Source organism: Silene latifolia, chromosome 2 (genome assembly GCF_048544455.1).
Source record: "Silene latifolia isolate original U9 population chromosome 2, ASM4854445v1, whole genome shotgun sequence".
Lineage (NCBI taxonomy): Eukaryota > Viridiplantae > Streptophyta > Magnoliopsida > Caryophyllales > Caryophyllaceae > Silene > Silene latifolia.
The window spans coordinates 181,385,214-181,409,320 of NC_133527.1; the positions used below are offsets into that span (position 1 = coordinate 181,385,214).

Consider the following 24,107-nt stretch of genomic DNA (forward strand, 5'->3'; position numbering starts at 1 on the left):
TTAACGCGTAAAACACGCGTTGACAAACGTGGAAAAAGAAAGTGGTAGAGTGGAGTTGAATGGAGGAAGTATTATTCAAAATTCTAATAAACAAACAATTATAAATCATCGCGATTACGACACTAAATAATATCTGATCAGGACCGGCTCATAGGGTGTTCAACCCGTGCAGCTGTACAGGACCCCAATTTCAAAGGGCCCAAGTTTTTAAGATATATAGTATTTACTAGCCCAAATTGTTGATTACACCCTAATATGTTACAAAACTTGAAAATTACCCCCTAATAACTTTTTTTTTAAAACTTACCCCCTAATATGTCTTTTTTTCTTCAATATCAACACTTTTAGTTTTTTCCGGTAAGAGAAGGGTTTTTTGGTTCGATATGCCCTTGCCTTATATCCATTCCCCATTCAAACTTAATCCTAATTTAACCATTGTTTTTACCCGACACTTTCACTATTCATCACCAAGGCTTTCACCGTTCATCTTCAATTTATTCTTCCAAGGTCCTTGTTCGTCCAATAGGTTAGCCACTTCACTTCTTTACCACAATAGCATAATTTGGGTCTTTCAAATTTATTGTTGTACAAGCAATCAGAAGGGGAAGACATTGTTGGGTAAACTTAATATAGAAGGATGAGAAGGGAGAGAGAGAAGAAGAAGAATAACAGAGAAAATGAAAAGAAAAAGGATGAATGGTAAAGAGTGAATTGGGATACATAATAGAAGGGTATAATAGTCAAGTAATATCTCTTTTGAACAGAATAGAACAAGTTCACCAGAGTTTGTCACCGGAATCTAGTTCTGGTGTTGATATTGAAGAAAAAAAGACATATTAGGGGGTAAGTTTAAAAAAAAAGTTATTAGGGGGTAATTTTCAAGTTTTGTAACATATTAGGGTGTAATCGACAATTTGGGCTATTTACTATCGCACAATTATATCATTATTCCATTAGTGTTTCAGTGGTAGTAAATTAGTAATGCATCTTTGTTCACTACTGCATAGCATCATTTTCTTCTTGAGTTTTTTGAAAAATCAAATGAACTTGTAGCTAATGAAGATTGAACCCGCGCCGCCTTTATCGAAGAGTTTACAGTAAACCAACAAGCCAGTGAAAAGTACTTGATATTAATGAAGCGAAAACTTTATTTATTTATGCACCGATTTACGTGTTGTGGTTCGTTAACTTTTTTTTTCCTTTTTTTATTAAATTTGATTTATTATTTATTACAAATTACTCCCTCTGTCCCGGTCATTTGTTGTCCTTTTCCATTTTTGGGTGTCTCAATCATTTGTTGTCCTTTCTATTTTAGGATTGCATTTGATAACAATTTGATTATTCATGCTCAATTTCATCCACATGTCATTAGGTAATTGGTTATTTTCTCTTTCCTTGGTCTTTGTGCCAAAACGAAAGGACAACAAATGACCGAGAGAGAGGGAGTATTAATTTATATATGAAGGGCCTACTTTTTTCAATTTCGCACAGGGCCCCCCGAATATCTCCTTCATTTCGATCATTTATTTAAAGATCTTATCTTTATAAATACATGAACATTTAAAGCATCATCATTAATCCACGTCATCATATGCAGTTTTTTTTTTTCTTTTTTTTTCCAAAAAATCAGTAGTGGTGGGCCATGTTGAGAACACATGAGAATTAATTGTTTTGGTTGACTCTTTTACATCAGTGTTTACAACTTATTAAATATTTTGTACGTTGATTAGTATTATTTTCATTTTCAATTTTAACAAATCAAGTAAATCAAATAAATGACATTTTAAAATTAGTTACTTTAAAGAATTTTTTGAACAATATGACCAAAAATGTTAGTTAAACTATATCAAGTAAATCAAATAAAGTTATATCCATTTTTAATTTTGTATATAAATAACATTAACATACACTTACCATCAATATGTTGAAAGATAATCATATCAGTATCAGTATATCAAAAATATTAAAAATAATAACTAATCTAAAAAATTGATTTAGAGCAACAAAAATAAGAAAATGACAAAAACACACCAAAAAAAAATTCTAGTATAAAAATTCTTGGAATAAAATTTTAGTTACTGTAAAAAGTAACTATTCAAGAGTTCATGAGTAAAGCTTCACATAAATATTATTTGAAAAAATCGCTCCAAACAATAATGACACGATTAAAAAATGGTTACATAAAATTACAAAAGAAAAATACCATAATAGATTACTTAACATTCACAAAAATACGAGTAATGACGGGCTTTGGGAACAGTCATGATGGGGTTTGGGCCTGAAGCAACGACTATAATAATTAAAACTACAAAACTCACCTTAAAATGTATAATCTTGTCTAATAAAACAGTTATTTGGTTGTATATGATAATAAGGTTGCTATTTTCCAAGATTGGTGTTTACACATGTTTAACAACAGTCCGACTCATTATAGACGGCCACTATCCATCTATAGCTATAGACGGATAGTGGTTCTTTCACAAAATTAAAGTGAGAGGGCAAGTGGGGGTATCCATTTTCCACCCACTTGCACTACCCACTTTCATTTGTGAGAGGGACACTACCACTATCCGTCTATAATGAGAATTTGTGGTTTAACAATACGTTGCATCATAAGTGAAAATGGGTTGACAACTCTAATTTATGAGTAAGTTGTGACAATGAAAAATGCATATATAATAAAGAAAAATTTGAGATTTTTGTATTACCATTTACTTATGATTGTATATTGTAACAATGTTATGATATTTCAAATTTATATAGGTTCATTATGATTTGATATACTTTGAATATAAACTGTGTTTTTAATATTAAAATATTTTTAGTACGTCGGTCATAACTCATATCTATATACATACTCAATAATTGCATATAAAATTATATTACAAATCAAAAATTTTAAATACGGTTAATAATTCTTTTAAACAATATTCAAAAATGACAACAATAAAAACTGCAATCCCGTGCAAATTGCACGGGATTAAAACTAGTTTTGTTGGAATCCCATGCAAGAAAAAGTCGGTCACTAACAATACTTTTCTTTATGATGGGCCTCAAATAATTCATTCACAGTCCATACTATACACACTACAACAGGCCGAACTTTGGATCACATTGGGCTTTATATTCAACGAAGCGTAAACCACTCGCACAATAAGCCCACTACCGCGCAGTCATACCAGATCCATTGAGTCTCCTGCAAAAAATTGGGGGAGAAAAAAAGGGGGATTTTGAAAGAACCCTAATTGAAGAAGAAACGGGTAATAATTGAGAGATTTTAAATAATTGGGAAATCATGTTCTTCCGTCGCAGATTATTTCCTTCTTTGCCCTTGGTTATTGGCGCAGTCGCGTAAGTTTCTTTCTTAATTAATTGATTGTAACTCTTTTAACGATTGAAAATTGTGATTTTTGATTGAATTGAGTGTTGTTGGTTTAAGTTATCGTAGATCATTATGCTTGATTGAAATAATTACACAACTACTAAATGTTTTGGATATGTGATCATTATGTAGTACTCCCTTCGTCTTAGTCATTCGTTCTCTCTCCGTCTCAATCATTTATTTAAGAGTTTTTTTTCAAAAACTACCTTACATTTAGGGGTCTTTGTAAAATAACTACCTTACTTTATTTTTTTTGTCAAATGCTACCTTTTATATTTTTGATTTGTATTTTTAGTACCTATTCTAACTTTCCGGCCAAAAAAGTCAAATTTCAGGCATTGACTTACTCCACACACGAGAGCTTATGTGTTTGTTTTACGTTTTTACCTTTTAACCCTAAACAAGTCCTTTTCACTTTCACTCTTTTACCGCCGCCTCTAACTTTTACCCTTCCCTCTTCTTACATCTCTCTCAACAAAACAAGTATAAGCCTTTGTTAATCATTCATGAAGTCCTTGCATTTGTCCTGATCATCATCATCATCCATGTTCTCAGCTACTCGAGTTTACTTTTAGCATTTGACATGTACTAATTTTTAAGAAAAACCCTACTTTTAACAATAAGTAATTTGTAGTTCTTCATCTCCTTTTTCAATATCCAAGTCTTTATAAGTGTCATTGTACTTGGATTCAAGTCTTCACAAATTCTCCTCAAAAGCTTTTCTATCTTGAAGAGAAGAAGGGAAATGAAATAGGAGGGAGAAAAAGGAAAGTAAAAAAAGAGGGGAAATAGGAGGTAAAAGAGGAGGGGAAGGAGGGATATAAATAAAACAAGAACATAAACATAAACTCTCACGTGTGAACTTAAGTCAATGCCTGAGTATAGACTTTTTTTGGCCGGAAAGTTAGAATAGGTACCAAAAATACAAATCAAAAATACAAAAGGTAGCAATTGACAAAAAAAATAAAGTAAGGTAGTTATTTTACAAAGACCCCTAAATGTAAGGTAGTTTTTGACAAAAAAACCCTTTATTTAACTTTGTTTAAAATGTCTCTCATAAAGAATTAAGAAAAAAGTTGAAAAATGATTGGGACGGAACAAAACAAAGCGACTCGTTAAACTGGTTCCACTTCTTTTTATAGTGAAGTACTCCCATCTTGAAGAGTCTTTTTCATTGATAGATTCGGATAGTAATCAGTATCCCCTTCCTTCTTTTCGTAGGAAATGTTTTTCCTAGGAGTGCAATAACATTAGGAGAATGGCAGCTCCTTTAATGTGTGAACTAGAAGAGGGTTCCTTCCCCACACCCTGCCAGTTCCAACAAAAAGAGTCCACTCTTTTGTTGTGGCTCTTCCCGGCCGGCCACCCCAGCCTCACAAGAATAACCAAATCACGACTCACACTTTTGGTTTTGAGATTAGGATTAGGTTCTTCCAGCATTTGCTCATATAAATTCCACTAAAGAAGGCGTCATTTTCATTGTGACTATGCTGGCTGTTAGGTCCCTTGTCTAGTGCTCGATCTTGGTACCAGTCCATGACGATCAAAGGAGAATCGCGACCCTATTAATGAAGGAAATTCAATGAAACAACAGCTGGTCCCATAGAGAAGCGCCATAAACCCGAGACCCTTAAACAATTAGAAAAATCACTTGATATAACATATAGTTGAAACAACTGAGTTTTGGAGGATCTACAATCACTAGCGTTAGTTCACAGCCAAACAGTGAGCTTCACTCTTGATTCGCGAGAGATAACCAGATGAGCTTACCTGTCTGTAACAGACAGGCGTAAGGTAAGGCCTCTTTAGTAGAATAAGACAAGGCATTCAAGCAAAGACATGAATGAAGCCTAGCCTTTAGTTTACATGCAAAAGATAAGTCCCGGATAGTTTACCAAATAAATAAATGCGCTTCTTCCCGCTTCGCTTTGGGGAGGGAGGGGCATTGAAAGCATAGGTAGAAGGCTGAGAGACTACCGACTCGAACTTAGACTTGGATTCTTGTCAAAGGACTATAAGATTTGAGTGTCTCATTCATTTGTTTACCTTTCTATATTGGGAATGTTTACTACCGACTCAAACTTAGACTAGGATTCCTGTCGAATGACTATAAGCTTTGAGCGTCTCATTCATTTGTTTACCTTTTTATATTGGGAATGTTTTCTAAATTTGATAATACATATGCATTATGGCCCACTTGTCAACCAATAACACCACCACAAATGGTTCCCTACTCTCACCTTGATATCTGTGTCAAAACCAAAGGTAAACAAATGATCAGAACTGGAGTAGTAGTTATTGGTACAATTCTCGACATGATTTTTATCCTGGATCCTTTGGAAACTCTCTTACATAGATGTAAGGTTGCAGACATTCGATCCGACCAGTACGCTTCAATTGATGAGAGCCTTTGAGGCACTGGGTTAATGTCGATGTTGTATTAGGTGGTCACACAACTATTACCCTCAATACCTAACTGTCCTCTACATAGTTTATAAGCAATTTTTATGGTACCATAGTTTGTTTTTGCTTACAAGTTACAATATATTGCGATTTAAGATAAGATCTAATTTTCAAGTCAAACTACCTCTGCTCCCGTTTGTGATACGAAGAAAAGCTGTGCTAAAGCGATGTGGAAAAACATTAATTATGGGGAATGAATAAGTAACTCATTCTACAATCCATTTGCAACGAATGATTCCTTCTTGAATGGATTCTAAATCTAGTCAGAGTAATGAAGATCTGAGGAGTCATTAGATCTTCAATTGATATTTTTTGGTAGTTTTTTTTTTTAGAAAATGTGAATGACCGACCATTCAAAAGCGTTGTCCCTTGATCCCTAGAAGAACGTTCTTTTTTCAGCTCATGTAAGCTGGACTTCTAATCTTTTGGAGCAATTGCATTAGATGCAAATATCATCCTGACATTCCTGTATGAAAGCAATTTAACTAGCCTGTGGCTCCTTAATACATGAATGCATCTTATGACTTATGGAGATATGGTTTCTCACAAACAATTATGGAGTAAACTTTGTGTTTGAAACATTTGAAGATTGTGTGAAGTCTTTTTATTCTTTATTGTTGATATTTATGAATTTCTGAGGTGGAAGTTGTTGATAGCTTATCTATGCTCTTCTGAGGCTACTTTTACCATTTGCTTGGATGTCGATTGAATGTCTGTACTTTTTTTCCAGAGCTATGTCTTGCAATCTTTTGGGTACAAAATTTCCTTTTTTTTAAGGGATCAGGAACAATTCTTAATTGTATGGTGAATGAGGTTTTTGTATAGAAACAAACTCATTTGAGGGCAATAAAAATTTGCAGAGTTGGAATCATATCTGGTAAAGCACTGTTTGGGCCACCATTAGAGGAATATTGGGGGAAAAGGCTTCAAGAGGAAGCTAATACAAAGGAAACTGACTCGAAACCCAGTTAGCAAATTCTGGTCATTTTTCCTTATGTCGTTTCATTTATAGTAATTCTCGTTGGTGAAGGTTTCAGCTGATGCAAGTTTTTGCTGCTGCTTGATCATTACACCTATATCCAGTTCCGCAATGCTTGGCACTTGTTTTTTATTTCTATTGGCATTGCATGATTGAAACTCGCAAAGTCGCAAAGACGTAACTGCCTGTTACAAGCTGTATAAAGTTACAGTTATGTACTACATATATATTTGCTTTAAGATTGCAATTTTCCTAATTCCATGGGATTAAACATGCTTATTTGGAGTATCGTTGCTTTTAGATGCAATGATTGAGATTGTGTGTGATACTTATGTCGGAATTATGTATGAAATCGTTGGTCCCAGACTGTCTAGCTTAACAAAGCTCGCGCATTAGCATTTCAATCAATATCTCTGGCATTATGCCCGTATTGCATGTTAAGGACATGAGATGGTTATTGCCATTGAGACCTAGTTTTCGGCTTTTTGTTTAGCCTTTTTTTCTATCTGATGTTTGAGTTATAAGATGAAAATTGAGACCTAGTTTTGGGTAGGGTTGAAAAAAAGTCAATAGAACCCCATTTGATTCATGATAACTGACTTGAGAGGGGGATGAAGAATAATAAAGAAGCATAAGTGGGACAAAACATAATACCTTTAGAGTTGTAAACCAATACAAGAATTTGGATTTTCATTATTGTATGGACCGTATCGAAAGTAAATTTGAAAAAGAGTACTATTTAAGATCACCTCCCATAAAGTATACATCCACTAAACTTAACCATTACTCTACTGTATGAAAAACTATGACATGTTTGGTAGTAGATTATAATTAGTAGAAGCAGATTGGCAAGTAGATTACAAATGACAGATTTGATTGTCATGTTTAACTAATATATTACAATTAACAGATTTTTAGTAGAAGTGTTTGGTAATTGGCGGGTTTAGGTCATTAGATTGTTGTATATATATGTGTAAATAATTATAGACGGATTCATTTTTTACAATCTACTAAAGTGTGAATGTGCTGGGGGAGCAGCATATTGGAAAACAGTAGATTGGAGTTCATTTTCAAGTCATTTACCAAACACGTAATTTAGTAGATTGTTGAGTCAGACATACTAAAAGCCTTGAATATGTTGAAATTTCATGAGTCTATGTTTACCAAACATCCCTACTTATATTTAACATTTGAACGTTGAAACTTGAAACTATGTAGCACATACTTCATTCCCGGGTTACCAGAATCGCTTAGTTACAAACCGATTCACATGGTTAAGAATCCGAACTATACTTAATTATAGTGATTGGTTATTTTGAGCAGATTGCGTATTCATATTAGAAGTTCAAATCGAATCTTTTGTTTTTTCGGTGTGAAGTAAGTCACAAGGGCAGTGCTGACATGGTTTGAATCCAGCTCATAAATATCCCCGGCTCGTAACTTTACCAACTAAGCTAGCTGATATCCGCATTAACCATGCTCTATACTCTCTGTTGCAACAAAAATGTTACTAATATTTAAGTACAACCTTTAAGACAAAATATACATCAACAGCTAAAAACATGGTTAGTCATAAAAGTGAAGAGGTTAATGATGTCGGTAAGGTAATTACTGATATTTACATTTGAAGTAGAAATAGAGGGTAGTTTCCTGGAGAGAAGACAGGAGGCACCAATGAGACCAGGTCAGCCGACAAGAGAGTGTGGGGTCAACTCTCTCACCTGATGGATATTTGGGGAGTACTGTTGAAGATATTTAATGGGACCACATTTTTATTGTTCATCATAATTCACCGCCAACTAACTCACTGGTCCCCCCTTTCTCTGTGTATTTTGGATTTTATTGCATCACGGTTTATGCCATTTATGCTACTCCTTGGAAACTAGCATTTGGGTCAGCTACCTGTTGATTGAATTTTGGGTACGATCAGGTTGGGTTCGGGTTTACCTCTGATTCGGGACTTGAGTTTGTTCCGGTTGGCGTGTTGTAGATAATGTCATTCGGGTTTGATGGCCGAATGTTTTGGTTGAAGTTGATTAGGGTTCTCATTAGTTACGTAAGATAAACATAAGTTAGATTTTAATTTAGTTATTACATGTCACTTCGGTTTTATTAGACCCAGGGCCAAAGCGGGACATTCTTTGACAGGGTGGTCCCCTGTAATTTTAAATCTAGACAATGCCAAGGCCCAAGAGTCCATGCTCATACGATTAAAGATCAGCGAGCTTCGAGTCATTTTTCTGTTAGTATTGCTTCATTCGTTCCAATCATTTGTTTACCTTTCTTTGTGAGAGATATTTTATGTCCGGGATGGAGAAAGTAGTTAAATACTCCTATGATGGACGACACGTATATTCGGGCGAATGCTGGAGGAGCACTGCTCAAGTGCTCAGTATCCATGGTTGTGACTTGTGACTGAGGACGAAAGCTTCCTAATCACAAGCACCCTGCCGGCGATATATTAATACCTTCAATAAATTCATGTTTATTCAAACAACAGAAGTAGCAGCTTCATTTACACAAACAATTTGCATTTAAAGATGCTTAGTTTATAACAAATCCAACTCTCAACAATTTGACTGAATACTAATGGAAGATGTGCAAAAGCTTCACTTAGGTAAACAACACGATGCCACTGCTCAATAAGCAAACTGGCAGTCTCAACTCGAAACCACACCCACCAATCACTTTTGAACCATCGACGAGTTTATCAGAGATTGGGGCCCTCTACAGTCTTCTTTTGCTCACCCCTTGGACTTCCACAACAAGAACTACTGTTTGAAACTGAAACAAATGTCGATTTCTGGAGAACGCCTGTTGGTGAAGTCCCGAGTATAGGACTTCCATCCCAACAGCCTTCACCCTTTTCCATTCCGTTACTTGAATTATTTAGAACTTCCCCTAAAGGACCTCCCATTGTATTCCCGAAAGCAACTGGTATCCAGGCATTTGTCTTACAGGCCCCCTCGGGTACTATGGTCCCTACCCCCAAACCCAAAGGCGAGATGGTAACTTTCTCTTGATTGGGAGAGGATGAGGATGATGAAAAGTCAGTTGACTCTGGAATTGACATTGAGAGTTGGGTCCAGTCTGATTTCAGGTCTCTCGGCCAGGGAATAGCAGAAGGGTGAGACGGGTCTTTAGGAGGCCAGTTTTCTGTGAAATGTCGAAGTGGATACTCATCTTGGTTTTGCTGAGTGTTGTTGAACTCCAGCAAAGAATTGTAGGTTTTACATTCAGAGTATGAACTTTTCTGAGACGGGTTGAGGAGAGAATCACTCGAAACAATCCCAAACTCCGAAGCTGACGATTCACCATATGAAATATGTTGTTTTGGGACGGAGTATTGAGTCTCCTTAGATTCCAGAATGATGGTGGGTGACATCACGGAACCGCCCTGTTGATCATTCAGGCTGTTCATACACAAATAAATATAAAATCAGTAAAACACCTCTTGTTTAAAGACGGATTAATGTAGAATGGGTCAAATAGGGGAAAGGGAGCGGGTATTCTAAAAAGGAGAATGTCTTAAAGGACTAGCAAAAACCTTCTCTCATCTATCTAAATTACCCCCACTTGGACCAGTTACAAGTTTAAGACGGATATGTCCGTCTTAAGAGAGATTAGTTGTTAGTAAAACATCAAATAGAAAATGAGTTTATAGTTCCAAAAATTAACCCTTCCATCTGATTTTATTTTTAGTCCATCAAAAATAATTGGTCCAATCATATATAGTAGAAAAAGATGTGAACTCATACTATCCATAGTTTACTAACACACTTCGAGGAGGATAGAATGATATTGCCATCATGGTCTCTAGTCTAAATCAAGGGGGTATTATACTAATAATGATAAGTTATCGCAAATCCTCAGTATGACCTTTAGGCTTTAGTCAAATATGACAATCAATTGGTCTCCCTTGTGACGGGTTACCATTTGTGGCGGATATTTTGTGAGATAAAATGGTAACAAAATGGGTTAGTGGAGAAAGGGGACCACATGAATAGTGTTGCAGAGAGAGAAAAAGTGGGTACTTTGTGAGGTAAAATGGTATCCGTCACTCAAGAGTGACGGATATGTGCCGTCACAAACAAGAATTTGTGTATGACAATATGGTATGCCTGATACTGAAATTCATTTCAGATCGGTGACGCTTTATCATCTACCACATCAAATTATCCACTAGAGTCTAGAGACATATTCGAAAAGGTGGCAACTGAAACAAAGAAATACGGAGTAGCATATAGCATTAGACAGATATTCACCACTAAGCTAAGGTAGATTTCAAATCTATGTCAAGAAAATTTCCTTAGAAAGGAATCTATCAGTGCAATTTTGGTATAGACTAGTCACCTTTCCAGAAAGTATATCAGATATTGGGTGGTCTACCTCAATAGTGAAAGCAAAAAGAAGAAATTAATTAGTTGGAAGTATATGCAAAATATCACTGAACCATGAAAATTAAAGACGACATGAAATTATGAATTGTGCACAATCACATACTCCCTCTGTCCCGGTCATTTGTTGTCTTTTTCCATATTGGGGTGTCTAAGTCATTTGTTGTCCTTTCTATTTTAAGAATGAACTTGATGAGTAATTTGATCATTCTCATTCAATTTGTTCCACTTGTCATTTAGTTATTGGCCCTCTCCTCTTTCCTTAGTCTTTGTGCCAAAACGAAAGGACAACAATTGACCGGGACGGAGGGAGTACCACATAGCTTAGTTGCTAAAGTCATTTAGAGTAGGTACTCATAACCTTGGTTTAATCCCGCAAGTATCAAAATGGCCTCAATGACTACACTAAAAAAAATAACACATTACCAACATGTCTCACCGTTTAGTGATTGAGTCAGCAGAAGCTAAGGTTTGGTGTTGAGCAATAGCAATGCCATTGGGGACACCATCGCCAGGTGTTACCAACGATGGCATGGAAGTAGACATCGGTGGCAGCACCTTGGGGGTGGTGGCTCCAGAGGCAGCTTGGCCAGTTTGGCCTTCCACAGGCTTTCTTGAACGATGGCGGCCCCTGTTAATATGTCTTTCACAATATTTTTGGTCAGGAACAGCATCCCTCGAGCACCGCCATTTCTTTCCATCAGTACGACGACACCTTCCTGGCTCAGGATCAGTGTTGCCGGAGAATCCTATATGGAAAGATCCCCATCCATCTACAATACCATAATTAAAGGCATGGTCATAATAAATTCATGGATGAAATGCCTTATTAACATGAAACTTTCCAATACGAGAATATTCTCCTAGGTCAAGAGGTATGCTATCTACTTTCTCTCTTATATTCGCCTCCTATCGCATATCATTAAAACAATATTTAGGTTACTCTTTTTATAAGACATGTATGCAAGAAAATGAATTTTATTTTAGTGATTAAGAAAGGAGAAGGTTGTAGAGAAGGTGAAAGGAGAAGATAGATGGCAATAATCTCTAGATTAACAGTCTTTTGTCGACAAATCAAAACTACTAAAAAATTACCTTAAAAAAACTACTAAAAAATAAGCAAAACTATATACTTCTTGTTTTAATTCCTAACCAACACATGCAACGAAAGAAGCTTACATGAATGGGAAGGATAAGACCCAATAGAGAAGCCGGGATACCCGGTAGATTGGATCGCTTTTCTAATTGGAATAAGCAAATTAGAAGGAACAGGAAGATTTGCAGTGAGGTACTTGTAGATCATAGCCTGATGTTCCAACTCAATCCATTGAGCTGGTGTAAATGGTCCTTTGATTCCTGTAAAAGATCCATTCATGTTTCCTGAACCAAAAAGGCGGAGTGATCAACAGCTAGTAGCACATTCAACCCATAACACAAAATGACTAAAGAAAACAGTATCAAAAATTGTAGGACCGGAATAAACAGAAATGTACTTTTAGGTCTAACAAATATCCAAACATTGCCTATAGATAAAATGAATTATATGCCAGACTAAATAGAACACAGAAAATGATGGAAGCAAGGTAACCAATGAAATTTCAAAAGATACGGCTACGAGTAAAAAAGTTAAAAAAACAGTAACGAAGAGCTGAAAGTAAATGCTAGGCATATTCAAAAGGTTGCAGACTTGCAGTAAATATCATTCAACTTTGCAAAAATTTTGCCAGAAAGAAGGTAGCACAGGGAATGAGACATGAGACAGTGTGTGAGATAGAGATATGACAGACAAGAGAGCGTAAAATACTATCCTCAAAAATATACGCCGATCTTTGTACTCCCTGCATTTCACAAATACATTCCTTATTTGATGCTATAAACGGAGTAAGAATTTACAAGTCGTATTAGATGTACCATTATTTCAACACAAACAATGATATTTTTTAACCTCTCCTTATTCTCGACTTCTCGTAGTACAAACCCTAACATGGGAGGTATTTCTGAAACGGATGGGGTAACAAGGTCATCTTCTTTTGGATTGAAATCGCCTGAATTAAACTGAAATTAAGTCCATACAAACAACGCCGAAATCTGAAACAGATGGAGTAATAAATAAGAAATATACATACTCCGTATCGATACTCAAAAACTCATGCATCCTTTTCTACTTTCCCACTATTATTAGTAGTACAAATTAATCCTCCTTAGTTAACAACCCATCAAATACCAGTCATCTGCTATTCCATTAAATAAAGATTAAAGTAATTCAATTCAACAGTATCTTGATAAGACTAACTAAACTCCCTACTTTAAAATGGTCCCAACTTTATTTAACATCACAAATTTAATTTAAAAAATATTCTTCCACCTCATTAAATCAAATCAAGATCAACACAAACCCCATATGTTAATTCAATAAGTCTTTTATAAAACGGTTTTACATTACTATTGTGTTAGGCGGATGTGAGCTAGCTTAGTTGGTAAAGTCATGAGCGGTGGTACTTATGACCTGGGTTCAAATCCCGTCAGCATCAAAATCGCTCTCGTGGCTCCCTTTGAACCAAAAAATTCCCACCAACATGAAATACAAACAGTTTACAATATACTTGTGTAAAACCGTCTTACACGCGTAAATAATCAAATTAAATACAGGCATAAAACATACCAGCAGGAGTTCTGGAGTTGTAATAAGTAGTTGGGCCAATAGATGGGCTTTGCTGTTGCTGATGCTGATGAAATGAAAACCCATTTTTATCATTATTATTACTTGAAGAAAAGCTCAGCATTTGTTGTTTACTAGAATCAGATCTCAAACTCAAATCATCAACCCGTTTACCCATTTTATTAACCCGATTGGCCTCATCTTCAAACGGGTCGGATCTTTCATGTTTGACCAACCCAGATCCATGGTTATTATTAATAATATTATTATACTTTGACTTTTCTTGATGTTGTAGTTCAAACCCATCAATGGCAACTAATTCAAAGTCCATTTGAGTTCATGAGAAGGGTAATTAAGGGAAATATTAATATTAATTAATATTATTAAGTGTTGAATAAGAGGGAAAGGGGAGAAAATGGGAGGTGCATTTTTAAGAGAAGATGGAGTATGTGTTTAAGTTATGAGTTTAATAGAAGTGTTGGTGTTGTGGTGTTTTGGGGATGAAGGAAGGCAAATGCAGTTTGCAAGTAAAGAGAGTTGGGGGGAGTGGGGTTGAGACTTGAAGGTGAGGTTTAGGACAAGAGATGGAGTAAAAAGTACTATTCTTGTTCCCTAAATTTACCCCGATTAAAATAGATGGATACAGATTAATGTAAACGGCTAGTCTTGCTTGTGACGGGCTAATCTCGTCACAAGCTTGTGACCTCTCACAAAAAGGGAGAGTGGACAAGGTGGGGCACCCCATGTGCTTTCTCACTCACCTTTCTATGGGTCAATTGTGAGAGAAAACGGTATCCGTCACAAGTTTGTGACGGATATCGCCGTTACAAATAAGAATTTGTGTAATGTAAAACAGATAAAAACCAGTTGACGGTGAAATGTAGGTTGGTTAAAGTTTATCTTTAAGACCATCTTCTCTCCAGCTTAAGCTCTCATTTAGCTCAATTCAGTAACTTCAGTCGAGTATGGATTCTCTCCATTACCTCAAAAGCAATAGATGGTTCATTCATCTAAGGGGTCGTTTGGTTCAACAAGTCGGAATGGAATAGAATGGAATTTGATAGTATGGTGGTATGGGGTTCTAAATCCATACTTATCTAATCTTGTTTGGTTCATCATAAATTATAGAAGGAGGGAATGGAGTTTGAATCCAAGGGAGGAGGGTGGGTATGGGATTCCAAGGGGTTGGGGTGAAGTTAGAATCCATTGGGTATCTAACTCCATTCCAAATCACCACAACCAAACAATGGAATGGATCGAATCCATTCTATTCCATTCCAATATGTCCAACCAAACACCCCCTAAATATCTAATACACTCATATAAAATCATTATACTCTCTTTACCTCATCAAAACACTTGACTGTTGGATCGTTCCGGAACAAAATCTTGATCGTTGAGAAGGTAATGGAGAGAGGAGACTAATGGAGGGGATCTTTACTCTTAATTTACTTCAGTTCAGCTCAGCTTATTTTAACTCTATTTATCTTAGCAAACTTCAATTTCATTTAGCTCAATTAAGTTCGGTTTAGCTTCATTCAGCCCAAACTAACAGCGCTAAGTTGTTATATATTTCTCATCTGATATTAAGGGACATGTTATTTCTAACACAAATATTACTAAATCCCGCACATTTGTTTTAACTTTTCCCGACTTTACCCCTCGTAATATATTTACACACACAACCTTTGAGATAGGGGGGAGGGGGGGAACACATGTAACATCCACTCCTCCGACCGATCCTCCAGCCAACCGACAATGGTAAAGGGAGGAGGGGTTTGGGTCGACGGCGGCATGGAAGAGAAAGCAGGATGAGTAGGGTGTGTCGAAAGTCGAACTTGATAGGGTAGTCGAGGGTTCATAAAATGGATATTAGGGTCAACGTAAGGCCTAGATAAGGGTAGTTGGGGATGGTGAGAAGGCGGGGGTGTCAGGTTCTTGGTTTGGGTGAATCATTTCTTTTTTGGTTTCTTTGTTTTTATTTTTTATTATTGTTGTTGGTGTTACTACATAATTGGTATTTCCGCGAAAGTGGTAAACAACCCCCTTAAGTTTACTTCTACGTGAGATTAAGTCCCTTATGTTTGATTTGGAGTAAATAACCCCCCTTAACTTTGCTATAAAGTGAAATCAAGCCCCTTTTATTTTTCCGGCCAAAATCTCACCGGATTTTTCAATTTCTCATATCGATGTACATATTAGGTATAAATTTCTCTCGGATACGTTTACTTTATTTGTGTGCTCCTGTCATCAAGTAAGGGCGGTGATGATGATCCTCAAAAAACTGTCGAGTTGTTTGCCCAGTAATCTAATATCAAATCCATGGTTTGCCAAATTGGTCTTCCCCTCCAAAACTACAAATTAAATTGTTCAAGATGCAGCTATTATTCTTAGCATCATTCAAGGGTGTTGGTAGGGAAAAATATGTTGTACGACTATTGAGTGTGCGCAATTACTGGAATTCGTAATTATTCTTCATTCACGCATTTTAGTCGGCATTTTGATTGTTAATATCAAGAGTATGATCATGTGTTTTTTAAGACGCTATAAATATTGTTGTACATCTACATGTATAAAGTAATAAGGAGAGAAATTTATACCTAATATGTACACCGATATGAGAAATTGGTGAGAAATTGAAAATCCGGTGAGATTTTGGCCGGAAAAATAAAAGGGGCTTGATTTCACTTTATAGCAAAGTTAAGGGGGTTATTTACTCCAAATCAAACTTAAGGGGCTTAATCCCACGTAGAAGTAAACTTAAGGGAGTTGTTTACCACTTTCGCGTTATTTCATATGAGTACTATAATTATTATTATTATTATATAAGTGAGGCATATGCATTGTCAACTTTATTTAAAAATTATGATAAAAACAATTACTCTTGAGTTAAGTAAATAAAAATAATTATATATGTTTGTAAATTGTGATGTTACGTGTTGGTATAACTTTATTTATCCAAATTGATACAAATCTCTTCTTATATTTGTTCTTTCAAACCAAGAATAAAACTATGAGTTGTAAACATTAATTCCAAATTTTCTTTAAACTATTCTTCACTTGTAGGTCAGACCATTTGTGTCCACATTCCTTTTATGAACACTTCGCAAACTATACTGCTACTAGTCTACTATAGTTTTTCTTAACCCAACCTTTGACATCTTTCTCTACATGTCGTCTGTATGTAATAAAAAATTATGATTACCATTCTATGTGTTATTGTGGTAGACAAATTTGAAGGGGAGTGAAGTTATAAGTTATAGAGGAACACACGAATGTATTTGCTTTAGCTAATAGTAAGGTGACTATGATGATTTAATTAGGGAAATCTATAAATGCTTCCTCATTATCGTAAAAAGATGTCCAACACGTGTCATTTCTCCTCATAATGTCTACAAAGAGTTGGATATCAACATCTTATTCCGCTAACTGAAGACATACTTAATCAAAAGGAAGGTGTGATCTCCGATGACTCCCATTTGATCCAATTCACATAGCAGCTTTGCAATACCTACCCCTTATCACCATTGATTGAAGGAGATGCAACCGTCTCACCTCGCATAAGCCGTTTAAGATTTTCGCCAAAGCAGGAAAAAAAGAACTTAACTTCTGTTGGGTTTACTTCTTAAATTTTAATTTGTAAGTTTCAATTTAATGCCCCCTAATACTTTGAACTTATCTTGTATTCCATATTATTCACAATTTCATATGAAGTACTATGTAACGCTGATAGGTTATCGCACATCTAATCAAAGATAAATACCCTAGACACAAATGAATGTAGTAATAGGGTCGAACACAAGGAGACGGGAGTTGCTATATAAGTTGTTATGGATGAATTCTATCTAGGTTGGTTATCAATTGATTATATGATTGGGTTTGTAAACAATACTAATAAAGGAAGAGTAGGGAGGTCGGGTAACACATGCAAATTATGTAAATGCTCACATTAAACATAGGAGTTGATAATATCGTTAATTGTTAATGACAACCACCTCTCGGCCTTATTGTCAACCATAGATCGGGTCCTGGAGAACTCTCGTTATGGCTAGGTCGTTCTACTAACACATGTTTAATCTAATCCAATTTTGTGCATCTCGACTTATAGAACGAATTAATAAACTTAACCAATGCTTACGACCACTAAACAATGATTAATCAAAACAAGTGTGATAGAAACAATGTATTGATATTTTAGCATCCTAATTTTAACATTTACAAATACTATTTATGCATGGCTTTCCTAATGCCTAGACAAATGGAACTATTCACTCATGATGGAAATAAAACCAATAACAATGTATGAAATGATAAACATGATTATATTGGAAATATAACCAAATGAAATTATAAGAATTATTAATAAAGTAAATAGAAGTAACATATGAATTAGTGAAATGCTAAAGATCAGAAATGTAATATGAAATGCTAATGATAAACTAGTGATGATAATAACTTGAGAATAATATGAAATAACAAACTAATATGAAATACGAATGACTAAAATGTAAATTATAAAACAACGATAATGGAAAATGCAAAATCGAAATAAACTAGAATCGAAATTACCGAAACAAAGAACTTGGAACTTGAATGAGGAGAACACAAAATGAAACCCAAATAACTTGATTAAGAACTTGTATTATAAAGAACCAAATGCTTAAAGAAAATTGTTTAACAAAGGGAAATGCTTAACAATATGTAAACTAATATGAAACTTAAGAGAATTTGTGTTGCTAAGAGTATACTGGAGTGTGAAAGATGGTAATAGAGATGTAAAAGATGTCCTACAATGACGGATTAAGGCCCATATTTATAGTAAAATAGGGGCATAACGTAAACAATCATGATTAAGGCAGCCCCAATTGGGGCCTAGCCACCCGGATCGGGGTCGTAGGTATCCGGATTAATTCTCTTAAATCTTGATTAATTGCTCTAAGGGATCCGAAGTTCATGTTTAATGCCCCTTACTACACCCGGCTAATTGCACATTTGGGCATCTTAAGAGCATCTCTAAGCTTGACTTTTCCATTTGCTTGACGTGGACGTTTGCTTGGGCCAAACTCATTTCTTCAATTGTTCATCAACCCAAGCTCCATACTTCTTACTCGGGCTTGGAAATTACTTAAATACCCGTGCGCTTGCTACGTTGACGTGAAAAGGCTACAAAAAGCTTAATTTCCAACAAAACACAATGAAAACAAGCAAACACAACTAGAACACGTAATTAGCTCATTAAATCACTAACATTAGTGCAAATGACATGTAAAATAGAGTTAAAATAGGGGTAAAATCATATATAAAATGGACACATCAAACGCTTTTAGGTATGAAGTTTATTTATCAAGAATCATGAAGTTGTTGTCGTCTTTACCATGTTCGTATACGTTGTGGAATTTTTGTGCATGTAAAAACTGTATGACATAACTTTTAGGGTAATGGGTAAGAAAAATTCAAATGAATATAAAATATAAAACTTATGAATAAACTGAGCCGTCATTATTATACATGACGTCTTTCCTATAAAATTATCATCTGCAATGGTGACTTTAAGGTCAGTAGTAGGCCTCCTTATGAAGGCCAAAAGTCTCTGTTTGAAATGGTGACTATACTCTAAAGCCACCATGCGAGTTGGCGACTCTGTAGCCTTTACACTTGTGCAAGATCGATTCTTGCACATATGCGCCACAAAGCGGTAAATACCTTTCAGTATGACCCAAAATAATGGTAAGTTTTTTCATGAATATTTATAAAAAAGTTATCAACAACGATAATTCAAATTCTAATAGCAAATTGACAAACGCAAAAGTAAATTACAAGGGATAATCACAACTAATCTTCTACTAATTTATGTATCAAGAACAATAATTCAAATTATGATAACAATTTTTCTTCCTAAATGTGGAGTCGCATTAGGATTTCTCACGTCCCAACATAGGTTGAGACGTGGGTCCAAACAACCTGAGCTTAAGCGTGAGTCTCCCACGTCTCGTCCGAACCTAGGTTTGAACGTGGATCTTCCCTTTCTCGATCTAAGTTTAGACTCTAAACATGGGAGATCCATGTTTAACCTCAAACTTCGCTCATTAATTTAAAAGAAAATAATTACAAAATATTATTGCTAGTCATTGTTGGCAATTCATTGTTTCAATTAGTTTAATCAATTTGTCGTTGATAGCAATTTTCCGACGATAATTAAAACCGAATTGTCATTCATCATCGACGAATTATTTTAAAATCGTCGACAATATTAATGCCGAATTTTTTTTGACAACATTTTTTTTTGGGAACTGTAAAATTATAATGTTTACATACTAAGAGAGTAACAGTACGACTCTAAAGAGCCGTACATACATACTCCAACATTATTGAAAAACAAAGTACAATTTCCTATTGAACTAGTACGATAGATGAGATGTCGGGTAACGACAACATGTTGATGGAGTGGGGTAGCTTGGACATGAGCTTCATCATGCATGACTTCTACATGCCACGAGACTCCCAAAGGCCATCGAGACATTTGCTCTAACGAGTGACGGGAACAAAATGTACTTACGCCACAAGGACGTAGAAAGGGAAAGGCGAAAGCAAGCCAAACAGACTTGCCTCTAAAGAAGAAAAATCTCCGTCTTGAAGAACCAACTTGAGAGACCAAGTAGCCACACCAGTAGACGGACCAATACACAAATCGCTCCTCAACCAAACGTCTGGCCATAAACACCATAGGTAACCATCCTAGGATGCAGCCAACATAGACCGGACACAACCTCATCCTGTCATTATTCTTATGATAAATTATTATTAGGGACAACAAAAAAAACAGAAAAAAATAAACAGCAGCATGGACAATAAGAGGCAGACCACCGAATCCAACCAAACCAACGCCACATCTGACCCAACTTGGACCTACTCGATCAGAGCTCAAACACAATCAACCTACGCAAACTTTGACCCACTACATCAAAGACAACTACAGACTCACTGAACCAAACAAAGGCTGAAAAAGAACCTACCTACACCAAAGGACACAACCACCATCGACCCCAATCAAAATCCCAAGAACAAAATAGACAACCTTACATGCAACCCGACATAGAGACGAAGACACAACCCAACACCATAAGACACCCAAAATGAACCCGATAGGGGGGGAAGAGGCAAGGGGAAGGGCAACACCATATCGGTCCAAAAGGCAAAGCCATTTAAGACACTACGACTCGAAATAGATGGAATAGGCCCATCCCGAGGACCTAGATGGTGGGGGATGGGGCAAGGGGGGGACACCAAATCGACCCATAGAACAAACACATAAACCACCATGAATCGAAAAAAGACGGGTTATACTCATTCCAAAGATGGACCGAAGTAGATCAGGCCGGAGAAAGCCTTACCAGGGGTGGGGGAGGAGACGAGGGGTCAGAAAACACTCCCCCCGGGTTGCATGCAAGACCATCTAACAAACGACCGAGAAACAGAAGACAGATTGGGACAAGGGCAGGCCACCGAGGTAGACAACTCCATCAACACCAACCGACGGGATCATCGGGAAGCCCATGAAAAAAGAAAAAAGTGGGGCCAAAAAACAAAAGTAGGATTAAAGGAGGAGATGCGATCAATCGCCGGAGAGGATAAAGGGTGGACGGAGGAGGAGGCGGCAATAAGGCCTATTAGGTTTAGGGGTTTTCTTAAGAGAAAAGGGGGAGAAAATATTTTAGAGACAAGTTTGATATTTTTTGATAACTACTACTTTTATAATACATTGTTTTAAGAACCACTACCAAATTAATTTCTGTTTAAAAATTACTACCGCGTTGTTTGGGTCAATTTCAAAACAAAAAAAAAATATTTTTACATAATATTGGTGTGAACATACCCTTTTGGCCCTCATTTAACCCTTTCACCCATTAGTTACCTTTTAATGTAAAGTTAGAATTCATCCCAATTTTATCTAATCAAGACAAAGAAATTACCTCATCTAATTCACTTATATATTCTCTCACTCGATCAATTTCTTCTTCAACCTTTTCATTATATATCAGATAATCATCCTCAAAGTCAGTTTTGACACAATGCATATAAAACAATTACAACACAAACAAACATAAATCATCTAAATGACAACCAATAATTAACCCTAATGACGGCCTCCAACACCACACTTTCATTTACCAACATATGCCCTTCGTCATTTCTGCAATTGAATCGTGGATTTATAAACCCTATATTGAAAAACAAACAATAAATTGACTAAAGAAAACGAAACAAAAAAGAAGAAGGATAACGTCACACAGAAAACTCTCTCAATTAAAGTTTCTCCAAATTACCTTCAACAAGAGAGAGAGAGAAAGAGAGAGACATGGGGGGGGGAATAGGTATGATAATGCTGGAGAGAAGAGAAATGACCGCAACTAACATAGAAGAGAAGAAAAAAAATAGGTAGGTGATTTGGACTGTTTGTATTTAAGGGGGTGGGGTGCGGTGGCGTGGGGAGAGGGGGGAGGAGGGGGGGGGGGGGGAGGGGGGAGGGGGGTTGTAACACCCCAAGAGTTGAGAGTAAAGTTGCCCCACATCGGAAAAATATGGAACTTGTGATATATTTATAAGATGTTCTACCCACCACTCTAGTAACAAGGTATTGTGCTTTTGGGTTTAAGTGGGGACAAATAATGGGCCCAAAAGTATACATCTCATCTTATTAGGGTTGTGTTACGACGGTGGTGGGTCGGGTTGTTATAAATGGTATCAGAGCAACCCTGCGACCGTGTGGTGAGCCTGTAGTCGAGAGTATCTAGGTCACCCACCTAGCAGGGAGGATTCTGGGCTTGGTTGCGGTCAGCTTTCGGGCACAACGAGAACGTTGTGCTCTTTAAGTGGGGGAGTTTGTAACACCACAAGAGTTGAGAGTAAAATAGTCCCACATCGGGAAAATATGAAGCTTGTGATATGTTTATAAGAGGTTTTACCCACCACTCTAGTAACAAAGTCTTGTGCTTTTGGGTTTAAGTGAGGACAAATAATGGGTCCAAAGGTACACATCTCGTCTTATTGGGGTTATGTTACGACGGTGGTGGGCCGGGTTGTAATACAACGGTTTTATGTGCCGTTAGGTACTCTATCGAGTAAGGCTTACTCTGTCGAGTAAGTGTGTTTTGTGTACGAAACAGTGTTCTGTCTGATGGGTACTCGATCGAGTAGGGGCCACTCGATCGAGTAACTCACTTACTCGATCGAGTGCGTGGGTTTTTACGGGTTTTTGGCCGGGTTTTGATAGCAACGCGAGATTGGTATTTAAAGGATTTTTACCAGTTCCTTTTTACTTTTAAATCATTTAAGTTTCACAAAAGAGAAAACAAAGTTACGTATCTCTCCTCTCTCACTTTGCTATCAAATCCAAAGGCTTGAGTCGTCGGATTCCAGAGTTCTTTACACCGTTGAGACCGTCGTATTGTGGGTAATATCCTAGTACAATTTTTGTATTGTTTCGTTGATTTTGGTTTAAACCCTAATTAGGTGATTTTGGGGTTTTGGGACTATTTTGGTATTAGATGGTGATTGTATGACTGATAGGATGCGATTTTATAGAGGAACGTTTCAGATTTGCTGTTGTGGCGATCGTGGTGATTGCATTTCCAAGTAGGGTTTCCCTACTCAACTATTGTTTACATGTATATTAGATGATTGATTGGTTGTTGATGCTTGATTGATGTCATTGATCTATATCGTATTAAATTGGTAATTGTTGATGTTGTAGTTGGTTGTTGTTGTTTGCTTGTGGTTCGCGGGGTGTGCCTAGGCTGAGTGGAGTCACTTGCGGGAGCGGCTTCACGCCCTTGATTCGCTCCTTATGAAACCCGCCACAAGTGGGGATGTGCACATTAAGGAATATGGGTTTGCGTTCGGTATAGATGAGCGGGGCTTAGGTGGGAACGGCTGCGGTCCCCCACTGGCGGTGTGTATTACTGGTTGCGGCCGTAATCTGGCAGGACCAGACTTTCAGGCCAGTCAGGTGATTGGTGATGTGACGGTGTTGGAGGATTGTATGTATTGTTGTTATTGCATTATCTTATATTGTGTAATCAGTAACTAATCCCGTTTATTTGTTTTAAAAATTGTGGTGATCCATTCGGGGATGGTGAGCAGTTATTGACCAGGTATGATATGGATGCGCGAGGGATAGCTGGGCTTGAGTCACCACGAGTCGTTTAGAAGTCTTCCGCCGTGTTGTCA

At 36.6% G+C, this 24,107-nt stretch overlaps 1 protein-coding gene and 1 long non-coding RNA gene across 2 annotated transcripts; one reads left to right on the forward strand and one right to left on the reverse strand.

The window, feature by feature from the left end:
• The first annotated feature begins 3,180 nt into the window (after positions 1-3,180).
• LOC141643575 (uncharacterized) lies at positions 3,181-7,234 on the forward strand. The gene is made up of 2 exons (XR_012543734.1): positions 3,181-3,351; positions 6,706-7,234. It is a non-coding gene; the product is annotated as an uncharacterized LOC141643575 (long non-coding RNA).
• Positions 7,235-9,253: 2,019 nt separating this feature from the next.
• On the reverse strand, positions 9,254-14,428 carry LOC141643578 (growth-regulating factor 1-like). The gene is made up of 4 exons (XM_074452782.1): positions 13,884-14,428; positions 12,401-12,601; positions 11,661-11,994; positions 9,254-10,237 (listed from the first exon to the last, which is right to left on the reverse strand). Exons 1-4 carry the CDS (start codon positions 14,209-14,211, stop codon positions 9,535-9,537), a joined length of 1,566 nt encoding a protein of 521 aa, XP_074308883.1. The 5' UTR covers positions 14,212-14,428; the 3' UTR covers positions 9,254-9,534.
• Between the last annotated feature and the right edge of the window lie 9,679 nt (positions 14,429-24,107).

Excerpts from the sequence above, each read along its gene's own strand:
- LOC141643578 (XM_074452782.1), bottom strand. The coding sequence starts at position 14,211 with ATGGACTTTGAATTAGTTGCCATTGATGGGTTTGAACTACAACATCAA. Across the intron at positions 12,602-13,883 it reads CAACTCCAGAACTCCTGCTG|GAAACATGAATGGATCTTTT; the intron begins GTATGTTTTATG and ends TTTTTGGTTCAG. Across the intron at positions 11,995-12,400 it reads GTCTTATCCTTCCCATTCAT|ATGGATGGGGATCTTTCCAT; the intron begins GTAAGCTTCTTT and ends ATGGTATTGTAG.